Raw genomic sequence first — 12235 nt, forward strand, 5'->3', positions numbered from 1 at the left:
TATTTCTTAAATACTTGCAGGTATTCAGTTTTAAAACGTTTTCAACATTTGTAACCTGCAGGACCTCTGATACCAACGACTGCATGTACGTGCGGCATCACACCCTACATGTTGCTATTACATTAGCAGTGTGCCTCTCATGTCCCTGCCAACCCACTTCGGACTAATCGGCACTAAGCAGAGCTGTGCTGTGGTCTAACGTATTATTTCTCACCTCATCTCTCGATGCCTTTCAGTGCTCGTTGTTTTCCTGCCAGTGTCGGGGGCTCCAGCATGTTAAAGGGGCCCGGCCTGGGGTCTGGCAAGTAGCAGAGGGTTTTATAAACCCTTCTGCCTTCAGTAAGATTGAGCCCATAAACTTAACAGTCTGAACCGCATCATAGTGAGACCGAGTCCAAAGTCTTTCCCTCAGCTCCAGGAAGCTTTATTTACTATTGTGAATACACACTCAACCTCACTCACAAATGCATACAAACCCCCCCCCCCCACAAACGTTAAACTCTATTAGTCTCCATTTCTAAACTAAATGAGTTCCAAAGCAAAACGCTGGTGTTGTTTGACTTAGTCATTCCAAGCTGCAGTCAAATTATGACTGAGTTAAGCAAGGCATGTTACGATGCTAAACTAAAAGGGCCCGACTCCAGACCAGTACAGCCCAGAGCTGTTTTGGAGCCCCATTTTCACATAACCATAGAATTATGACTTAATCCGATTTTGTTATGTATTGGCTATGATGGGGTTTTTCATAGAAATCCTCATCTCATCTCTATTCCTTAGTGTGTGTATGTTTATTTCAATGGTCAGCGATTTTTCTTATCTCCCGTTTAGATTAATGATACTTTGCTAACCTTGTCAGAATAGGGCTCCTCCGTAAGATCGATGCCCTCAGCCTCCAGCCGTTGTTCCAGGAGGGTAAGCAGGTCAGGACTCATCTTGGCATGGGACACCTTCCTTGCAACAGCCACCTTGCCCCCTCGATCTGAGAACCACGGAGGCTGCACTGCTGGTAGAGTGTCTGACTCCTCGCCCATGGATGAGGCGGATGCGGTGGATGAGGTGGCACAGGGGCTGGCGGGGGTGCTCGGGGTCTTGGCAGGCAGAGCTGGGGCACCGTAGCTGGGGCTGCGAATTATAGGGCTACTGGGATGAGAGCGGGTGAGGGAGTGGGTAGGAGAGGCAACAGGTGATGGCGTGAAAGGCAGGGAGAGAGGGGAGTGACGCAGGCCGTTGGCTAGTCTTTCCTTTGACTTCTTAGCAGGAACGGGAGGAGGGACTGGAGGCTTTTTGGAGTGAGTCCGGATGACCCTCTCCCCACTTGCATTAGAATCAGGGGGACTTGAAGAAGGACTGGAGAAGAGCTCTGCAGGGTTGGAGGACTGCGTGGTATGACAAGAGGGGCGGAGAGGCAGCTGGGAGGGCACGGGTGGTCTGTTGGCCCTTCCTTTTGGGCTTACTGTTGGAGTCCCATTCTGAGCTGGGGAACCATGATCTCTAAAGACCTTGGTGGGACTACTGTTGCCTGATTTGGGTCCTTCCTTGGTGAGTTTAAGCTCCACACCTAGATCCTTCCGCTCAAAGTTCTGCTCCCAGTGCAGATCTCCCAGAGAGTGGGAGCGTTTCCAGGGTCCAGCGGGCTGTGGGGGTCCATCCAGGTCCTCACAGCTGCGACTGGCTGGGATGGGGGACCGTCTTTGGGCTTTGCGCAGACCAAGTAGGTTGAAGCCCTTCAGGGAGGGTTTGATGAAGAAGCTCTTTGGGAACTTTGTGCGCTGGTTCTTGCTGTGCTGTTGCAGAGCCTCTGTTGAAAGGGTCATGGGCAGTGTGGGGTAGTCGGGAGACTGGAGGCCTGCTGAAGAACGGGAAGCCTTTCTGCTCTTACCTGCAAAATCAAGACATTTATCCTCTTTTAGCAATAACATGAAGACAAATTCTCATTTTTCCCCCCCTCATTTGTGAAACTGCTAACAGGGAACATGTCATTTCTCAGCTTGCTACAACCTTCAAAAACCAGATCCATATTAATAAACTGCATATGACTCAGCAGTACTATGTTGCTGCCTTGCGTCCACACTATTTTCCTGTATTTATGGTGGTGATCATGTATGTTTACAGCACTGGAAAACAAGTTAACATGAGGTATAAGTCATTTGGAAAAACTACTCATAAGCATCATATATCCTTATTGTTTAAGGCTCATCTGTAAACCACAGTCAAAAGCAGAGAAATGATTATAAAGAAGGGGTTGAGTGCCAATGGGATAAGATTAAGCTTTTTGAATTATGACAGAACTGGCTGATTTGTTGTTGTCAGAGCAGCAATCCCAAAATAAAGATATCTGGACGGGTAATTCGGAAAACTTTGGAACAAAAGCAACTTACCATCTATCCTCTGGCTTACAGAGCTAAATGGATGGATGAAATGGATGGGTGCCACGTAGTGTGGCTTGCCAAAGAGTTTAAACGGTGGGATGACAGAAAGCTGTTCGGTAGATGGAATGTTGTAAAATATCTTAATGATTCCCAGGAAATGTCTACCCAAGCTGTCAGCACTTCACGTTACAGCTCGGTAATAACATGGTCAGGTAATAGTTATGTAATAAACAGGTAACAATTAAGTAACAACAATGTAGTAATAGCTTGGTATTAACAATGGGTGTATCTGGATAATATTAGACTGAAAGTTAAGTAAGTTTACAGGGGGCCAAAAACAAAGGGTAATAAGGGTGAAACACATTTAAAATCAGGAGAATTACATATGCCGACTGTCCAATAAAACCATTCAAAATGAATTTGTCAATGACTTCCGTTCGTTGATGCATTCAAGGATTGTACAGCAACATCGCCATAGTCTACTATGATGTGTTTTATATGCTGAAATATAACAGTATGTAGACTATAAACAATAATTTGACCAAACTGATCAAAATATTTTTAAAAAATCAATGAATTGTTTATATTAAAATAAGAGTAATAGTAAATTGATTTAACATACACGTGGAAATGATGAGTGAAAGTTTGATAGATTGCAGAATACATTTGATGATGTGAGGAAGAATTACTACATCTAGTAACAGGGAAACTGATCAGAGACATGTATGTTAAAGGAAGGTCATTTAATAAAAAGAGCATACATTCAGGGTTCTACAGTGACTTTTTATTCCCCAAAAGGAGAAAGTTTGAAAGACTATATGTGGTATGATTTGAGTTAATCTAAATTGAAATCAAACATTTTCCTTTGCCAATTCTCTAGACTTATAAATATTCAGAAACATCCATTAATATACATTACTATTTTAATGTTTGATGAGTTTTTACAGGAAGGAGAACTGTGGAACCCTGAAACTGCAAGAAGAAATGCAGAATGTTCACTAAATGTTATGCAGCTGGTTTGTGAAGAGTGTTTAGTGGCATGGAAGGAGAAACGGACAGAAAAAAAAAACAAGCAAGCAGCACCAGAGTCCTTTTTTTTTTAAAGAAGTGGCTTTTATTCCACAACCTAAATCTCTATTGTGGCAGATTGTTACTGTTGAAACCTGAATGACACACACACACACACACACACACACGAAAGGGAAACCCAGTAATTACACTGGAACCTAACAGATAAAGAGAGAAGACGTGGTTTGACAAAGCTGTGGTTTATGAGTTATGGAGCTGTTAAAAAGCATGCACTGTGTGGAATAAAGAAAGCACACACTCGTATGCAGGAGAATAGAGCCATTTCAAAAATAAACCTAAATCTCACATATTACACTTCAATAAACTTCTATAATCAGAACTCTCTTACAATCTATGCACTGCTATTTAAAAAAATATTCTCATCCACATCTTTTTTGAGGCACATCTTATATGGTTGTTTGTGCAATATAGTCACTGAAAACAAGTAAAGTGACACATTGAGATGATATGAGGACAAGAGATTGAAATGGCAGCTGTCATCTGTTACCTGACTCGTGCATTTTTTTCAAACCTTATCAGCCTAAAGAATCACCACTGCAAAAAACAACATTTATTGACATGCTACTCTGCAAGCTATTTTCCTATATTAAAAAACACTTAACAGAAATACTCTTTGAGCCCATAATTATCCTCCCGGTATTCTTTCACCAGCCTCGCATCCACAGGCCGCAGAGCTGGAATTCTGAGTCCATGACTGGGCAGTGAGTTTGTACTCATCACAACAGTTCTGTGCAAGGATCTCTCCCTCCGTCCTCCCAGCATTGTGGCGTGGACTAGGCTTAGTGGTCTTGGACCTGGCTCCCTCTCAGTAACAATTGGACTTTGGCACTGATGACACATAATGCCTACAAGATGGAAAGAGGGGTGAAGAAAGTGGCGTGAAAGGATAGTTAAAGTTTATAGAGTATGAGGTGATAAGCGGGATCAGTCTCTAGAGCACCCATACTAGAAGTGAAAAAAGGTGAGGTTTGAGAGGAAGATATGGCAGCAAAAAGGAGCTTTTTGATTGGAGGGCGCTGGTCCAGAGGAGTGAGATGGGCGAGGTGTTGCAGAAGTGGCAAGAGACAGAGCAGAGGCGCAGGACCACAGAGGGAAAAGGCGAAGGAGGACTAGGTCTTAGCCTTGGATCTTGGCGGTCTAGACTAAAGCAAAGCTATCATTACCATTCTCCAGGTTCTCATTGCTCTCGTAGCACCCAGAGTCTCGCGGGGAGTCTCCCACCAGGCCCCGACCTTCAGACAGCAGCTTCTCCTGGGAGCCCGACAGGCCGCCACGCTCTGGATCACTGCTGCCTGAAAATACAAAGAGAGACAGAAAAAAGCAACGTGATGAAATACAGGGAGTGCTTTAGTACTTAGGAATGACAACTCCAGGTATGTAGAGCTGCATGCTTTGAGTTGGCAACTTGTTTAAGTACACATAATACACAGGGACGCATTCAGGGGCAAAGATGATACATCTTTAACAGCCAAGGAGTTTTCAGTGAGTTGGAACTATCACACGAGTGTGTTCTCACACATCTAGACAAAATGTTTCGGTGTTTTTACTACTTACTGTCGTACTCCTGTAGCAGCTCGACAGCAGTGAGCAGCACGGCTCTGTGCTGAGGATCTTTGATGTTCAGCTCGTCCAGGTCCTCCTCTTCCAACAACTTAAACGTGTCCAGGTCCTCGTAGCCGTTGAACAGGAAAGTGGGCATGTGCTCCTGCGTGACAGAGACGTCGCGGCTGAGTTTAAAGTTTCTTTTGAGGAGCTTAGAATGAGAGTTTTCTGACGAGTGAGGAAAATAATTCACTTTGGATCTAAGTCACGGGACCAAGTAACAAAAACTTAAATACATAAAATACAAACACGTAGGTGGGGTAAGGCTAAAAAAAAAAAAACAAGAGTAGGCTACATACTCGTTTGTCATCTGCTCATAATTTCCCATCCATGCTGTGTATTTTTAAATCACCGGTGAGCCAAATCTAAACTGCTATTTAGATGGCATGTAATCACTTAAAGCCGTAGCTAATTTAGTTATGACTACATCACCTATCAACACTCATTAATATGGCATAAACCTTGTCCTGTCGACAGACATGTAAAAGTGAGTTGTAGTAACGTTAGCGAGGACGCCAAACCAATCAAATAACAGCGCAGAGTTTGCGGCCACAATCCCGAGCTGTTCAAGCGGTGATCAAACTGCCAGGACTTGAAAGGGAAACCCGCCAACGGAATGTGGTAACAAGAGCCAAAAGGTGGAGACAATTACATCAAAGTGTTCCTCAACCACAGAAGACAAAGTTTTACACACCAACAGAAACAAAATCAAAGCTAGTCACCCGAACCACCATGTTATCTGGGAGGGTGCAGGCAGCAACTGCTTCCACTTTGAATATTGCTGGGCTTCGTGTTTGTGTGACACACGCACTTTGTTGGACGAATACATAGACTGTGTGTCACCAGCGAGACCATCAATTACAATAGAGTCCACATAGAGAACTCTGTGTCCCTGTTCTATATCTGCTGGATGATGCTGGACTAAACAAAGGACCACCAACTAACACAAACACAGGCAGCCGGGTCCTCTCCCTCACAGCATCTTTTGTCTTGTTGGCCTGTCGAAAAAAAACTTAAACTGTTTCAAATCCAAAGATGTCTTTGGCAGATAAACCAAAAGTTGCAGGGTTGTGGAGAGTCCAAATGTTGACTTTCCAGTTTAACCAAATGTTAAACCAAATCATTTCCAAAAGCACACATCAACGATATTCTTACTCTTTTCATCTGTAGCAGCACAATCATAACTCATCATCAGCACAAATCAAGGAAAAGTGTACTTAAAATACCCGGCACACTGACCGCAAACTGGAAACTCTAAAATGTTGTGCAAGTGTTTAGTCTAACTCGCCCACTCCAGGAATCTGGTGGTGACTAATAAAGTGGACACGAGTTCCCTGATGCACTTGTAACACCCAGACTCACAGCTGCATGAAGCCTGTGCTTTAACATTAATAACGCTCTCTGGATCTTTAGGTGGCGACTTGGCCGTTAGGCTGGCCAAAGATAAAACACGCAACCCACAAAGTCTTTTTCTCTATTTGGGGGAAGTGAGGCCTGCTGGCTGCCTGAGTGGGAGGAGATGATATCAAGCTCACAGCGATGTGTAGGTGTTGATGAGAGATGAGAGTTGTTTGTTGGGGCGTGGCCATGAGAATGTGGGCGTTAATGTTTATGCATCAGTGTCAGATCAAACATCCCAAGCCGTGCAGCCTGTAATTGCCTACACTGCATTCATCTCTGCTCGTCTGCAAATGTGTTTCCAAGATATTTGGCTCAAACTATATTTTAATTGACTTCTTAAGATTGGTTTTCTCCTATTTTAGGTGCCAGATGGGTGTAATGTCCCAGGTTGAACAATTCACTGCCAAGTTGAAATAATAAACAAAATCAGTGCAGGTAAATCTACTAAACTTTACTGCCACTGAAAACTGATGCTATGTGCGATAGTCAACGCTGTCAATACTGTACTTTGAGGTTGATGCGCTCCAGCAGGTCCTCCACTGATGTGGGTTTGGGTGGTCGGCCCTTCCTCCTTCTCCTCACGGGCCTCTTGGGCTTCTCCTCTTCCTCACTCAGCACGTCCACATAGATAAACTTGAAGGTGCCCACTTTGTTGTTCAGCAGGCCCATCCACGTTCCCATGGGAGGCTTACTGATGATGTCAATCACATCGCCGCGCTGGAGAATCACAATGAGAAGAAATCAGAAAGAACGACTCAACTTCTGCATTTATATTTGACTGTTTGATTGTTCAGACTAGCTTGGAAATACTGAACAGACAATAAAAAGAGTGACAGCCACAGCTCTACATTCATGCGTTCTAGTCTGTGCTGTCATTTCCATGTCCCAGTGTGTGTTTTACCTTTAGTTTGAGGGAGTCCGAGTCGTAGGGGCTGGGGGTGAAGTCTGTATGGACTCTGGCTCGGCCACAGAACGGCCCTCTATAAGGCGGCTCTTCGTCATCACCATCCTCCGACTTCACGCTTTCTCTGTTACTTGCTGACGAGTCAGTGGTGCTCACTGTCTGACCACCTTGACACAAACACAGATTTATATCAGCTTTTACAATGACTGGTCACTGTATAATAAGATGCATGTATCAAGTAGCTTTACATTTTAAGTTGTAGGTAAACTATTCAGACTATATTGATTTTATTTTGTGTCTGCAGTGAGAGGAAAACGTTAGCTCCTAAACACTTGTATTACAGCTTCTGGGAGAGTTTTAGTTTTTGCTGCACATTTATTTCTGTATCTGAGAGAAAGCTGCTGAAACCATATCAGCATGTGGGAATCTGAGAGGGAGGACATCCCACCTAATCATTACCGCATGTTTGCCTGCGTGTTTGTGTGCATGTCCTATGGGTTCTAAAAACAACGTCGGCCAAGTCTTTAATTCACTCTGAGCTTTAGACGATGGAGGGTATTTTATCCACAAACACGGAAACAACAGGATGAAGTGATCAGAAGTTGTAATTAGATAAGACGACCAGAGAGGTCACTTAAAAACAATGAGATCACTAAACATGAGGCAGCTGGTGGGACTGGGTGTGATCAAGAGAGAGAATTGCTCTGCAGGGCCGTCACTCCACAAAAATTATAATTGGTATGCATGTAGTGCCAGAAGGTTAAATATCTGTATGCATTTGAAATATATAGTACACCAGCAAGCAGCACGTCACGGGCACCATCTTGTGTTAAACATTGTTCAAAACAGGCGGCCAATTTAAGCTATATACTAAATAACAAATTTACTGACATACACTTTAATATTATGTACTAACTCCCCAGAACTACATAACTGTATTACATCCTTAATTATGTGCCAAAAATGTAAATAACATCAAGACAGAGTCGTTTGAAACAATGAGGAAGTCTTTTAGGATTTTTTTTTCTTTTTCAAGATGTCCAAAATAAACATAAAACTGCATGCTACCCAGCATCCGTTCAAAAACAGTCTTAAAAAGCAGGCATTCCTTTCCTAAAACATTGCTTCTCGTCTTACTCATTGAACTCTGTCCGCTGAGTGAACTACGCAGACTTTCCACCGAGCCTCCGGCCTTGAGCTTCGGCTTCCCCAGAGAGTCGGTGTCGGGCTGAGGGGACTGAGGAGAGCCAGGGGCTCCGTCCGGACTGGACTGAAAGACAGAAACAGATTGAGAGTTATGAGTTATGAAAGGGTTTTGGCGAGAAAATACAAAAGGAAACGTTGTGCAATTAAAGAGATTAAAGAATGTGAGATGTAAAAGTGTGGTTAAGAAGTTGACATATGGAAACGAATAAAAGATGAAGATCATAAGTAATGAGGGTTGGAAAAGGTCTGCATTTTTTTCCATTGATAAACAGGTGCACATGAACGCGATTGTGCATTTTTCACAGTTTTTGGTTAATAATCACAAACTGTTCCAAGATGCATCTTCTTAAAGTTTTTGTTATTTGTCTGATTTAAAAGATATAATACAGGCTCTTGATCTTCCTGAGAAAGACAGCACATCTTAATTGAACCGCCATGATTAACAGCCCAGTTGTTTACACATAAACTAGATCCCTCACCGTCTAATACCCACATGATACATTGACATATACTGTACTGTGTTATATGTATTGCAGTTATCCACTAGGTGGCACTGTGGTCTATAAAATGAGCACGGTTGAGACGTCGACACATTAATTTGTCTTTGCTCTTTTCCAACCAACGGCTCAATGACTCATGCCCGGATATGTGGGTCAAAGTGTTGGGACCACCCTGACTGACAGATGTCCGACATGTGCATTAATGACATATTCTGCAGCAGGGCGACATCAAACTGGTGTTGCTGGACAGGCCACTAATAAAGCCACAGGATGCCCAGAAAGATTAGGCCAGTGCAGAAGAGACGGCCATTATACTCTCTCACACACTTCCAAGTCTCCATTTCCTCAGAGCTCGCCTTGGGGAGACTTGCATCACTCCATGAGCTCAGCATGAAGCACACACACTCCACCCTTCAAACCGAGCCCAGGGAGAGCACAGCAGAGAGAAATCCAAAAAGTGTGTGCGTTTTTTTTAGTGCTGCATGTTTATTCGGTAACCAACACAAATATTCCCACCCACTCACAGCCTGTGGACATTATATGTGGTTTACACTGCAAAACATCCTCTCAATATATAAATTGCAGAACATGGGAGCTTTTATTTCTTTTACAGCTGCACTTGACTCACTGTCAAGGTTCAAAAGCATTTTGTGTTGATTTGTGGGGCCGTTTATGTGTCAGCTGCTCCATTTCAAATAGAGGTAAGGTTTGACTAGGTTTATACATACCTCATTTGCCCTAAAAACAAAGGAAACCTACCAATGTTAAATGCCAAATGAAATTTCTACAAATAAAGCATTGAAAAAGTGCATCCACGTGTGTTTGTGTCTAACCTGCTCAGATAAGGAGCTGCTGTATTTCTTCGACATGCGTTTCCTCATCGTCTCCTTGACCGACTTCACCTTCTTGCCCAGTGAGATCCGAGACGTGGTGGGGGATTTGACCACTTCTCTGTATATAGCCTCCTGTTCTTTACTCTGTGATTAGAACAAGGAAAGGCAAAACAAAAAAAGGAATGGACAGAGAGGAAGGAGATGACAGAGAGAGAGAGACGAGAAAGATGGGGATTAATCAGGGGAGATGGAACAGGAAGAAGACAAAGGGCATAGGGATCACAAAAACAAAAAGGAGATAACAGGAGAGAAAATGTGGATTTAGTGTGACAGGAGAGTTCATGTTGCCCTCCTTTACAGCCTCTTCCAATTTCACAAGCTGCCAGCACTTACATTGGCCTCCGAGCCCACGTTGACCACATGGAGCGAGCGGTTGGTCAGGTCAAAGCCCCCAAAGCTGCACGTTCTCTGTAGGGGAGCCAAAACACAATCAAATGAGTCACATGGAGAAAGGTCACGTTACAGGAACTCCCCCCCATCCACACCCACTGTGGGGTCAACTCACAATGATTCATGCTTGACACAACACAGACAGCACTTTGATTCATGTGCATGGGTATATGGCTTGTATATATATATATATATGTGTGTGGGGGCATGATGTCATATGGGACCTGTGGACAGCCAACAGACATGATGTAACACAAACTGTTATATGAGCTCCTCTGTACAATTGCGAGTTACAGCACGGTCCAAGGCAAATGAGCTGTTATGTTGACCGTGGAGTGCTGCACGCTGCCGGCTCCAACAAGTTGCTCATATTGCTTTAAAGCTTGAATCCCTGGAGAAAATATTGGATGAAATCAAACCTTTCTTGATGTGGCCAAGCTAAAATATATATTGCACTTTTACAAGTGAATTTATATGCATTGCATTTCAGCCTGATGCAAAACATTGTGTGGTTAATTATGAGAATGTAAAACAGGGCTTAGTATGCAAACATGCACAACATATAGGTTGCTTAGAGCCGGGGGATATGTTATTCTCATCAGAAACATCTTTAGGGAGAGTAAATTGTTTCTGCTGAGAGGACAGGGTGGATATGGAGACTGGTTTTCTTGACTTTAGGGGTCAGCAGCAAGATAAGGGGTAGACACAAAGGGGAACTGTGACATGAAAGGAAAGAAAAGATATCCAGGATCTTATCACTGTGCTGGCTTTGACTTTTCCAATCCTCCCTAAGCTCTGCAGTAAGTCACACACAAACATGTAGACAGAGACGTGCACATACGCATCTGCCAAAAAAAAAAAAAACCTTGGTTCAAGTGGGGCACTCGATGACATTTCTCCTTTGCTTCAAAAGCCGTTACTTCTAAACTGCTCAACTAAACTCCCACAAACGCTGGACGAAGATCCTCCGTGTGAGAGCGCAGTGCGTGTTCAGAAAATAGTTTGTTTATTAGATGTCCACAGCTGCAGTCCACATCACAACTTCCCAGGAAAAGCACAGTTTGGAGAACAAACATGTTTGAAGAGACGTCCAAAAAGAACTCTGAATGTGATGGCGATGTTCGATGGAATGGACATGCACCCAGCAAAAAAAAAAGTCTCAAAGATAATTATAGGAAACCAAAAAAAAACTAAAGAAAAAATATATATATACATCTGCAACCATAGAGGCACGGGCCAAAAAAGAACACGAAAAGCAACAACAGAAAAAAAAGTGGATTTTTTTGGAGAGTTTTTGGATGACGACTTCCGGTGATTTCACTAGAACACGATAGGATTCAGGTACCCTCAAAGCTGCAGGATAACTCCACTACATTACCACCTAGAGTATGTGTTATGTGTTAACGCAGGTTGTTCACTGTGGTATGAGTTAGTATTAGTATATGCATATGAGCTGTTTTTCTGTCATTTCTGTTTTTGTTGCTATACTCAGCCTTTCAAAACCAATTAATACTTAACTTAACACGGCCATTTATTGAACACGTCCCTGAGGCTTCGTGCTGTGCAGTTCTAAAAAGCAAGCTTCAAGATTGTACAACATCTCTTTTGCCCACAAGGATGTGCCAGAGTTCTTCAGAGATGTGACATTTATACAAAAAAAAGCACTGATAAAATCCTCTGCTGTAACTTAACCTTTCAAGTGGGCCATTGCACATTCCATGACCATTTCATATTCTGCTGAGATAAAAAGAATGTTCAAAGCCAAAGGCATTCACTTAAAGGTCATAGGAGATGACATTCCTCTAAGGGCAGTTAAGTCTGTGATAAATACACCAGCCACTGGGCTCTTTCTAAACATGAGCACAGCTGCAATGCCTTTAA

General features: G+C 43.1%; 1 protein-coding gene across 8 annotated transcripts in view; it reads right to left on the minus strand.

Annotated features, from left to right (window-relative positions):
* The window catches only part of sash1a (SAM and SH3 domain containing 1a), a 143126-nt gene that overhangs the window by 1577 nt on the left and 129314 nt on the right, over positions 1–12235 (minus strand). For 5 of the 8 annotated variants that reach the window (XM_076084744.1, XM_076084743.1, XM_076084741.1 and 2 more), the window contains 9 exons: positions 10298–10372; positions 9905–10048; positions 8503–8635; positions 7363–7532; positions 6969–7178; positions 5013–5163; positions 4622–4750; positions 1064–1879; positions 849–1000 (listed from right to left, as the gene is read on the minus strand). In XM_076084744.1, coding sequence (XP_075940859.1) covers positions 849–1000; positions 1064–1879; positions 4622–4750; positions 5013–5163; positions 6969–7178; positions 7363–7532; positions 8503–8635; positions 9905–10048; positions 10298–10372 — 1980 coding nt within the window. Of the gene's footprint in view, positions 1–848; positions 1880–4621; positions 4751–5012; positions 5164–6968; positions 7179–7362; positions 7533–8502; positions 8636–9904; positions 10049–10297; positions 10373–12235 lie in introns of all 8 variants that reach the window. The other 3 variants (XM_076084739.1, XM_076084740.1, XM_076084742.1) reach the window with 1 other exon arrangement.

The sequence above is a fragment of the Anarhichas minor genome, unplaced genomic scaffold (assembly GCF_050575085.1).
Source record: "Anarhichas minor isolate MPS153535 unplaced genomic scaffold, ASM5057508v1 ptg000136l, whole genome shotgun sequence".
NCBI lineage: Eukaryota > Metazoa > Chordata > Actinopteri > Perciformes > Anarhichadidae > Anarhichas > Anarhichas minor.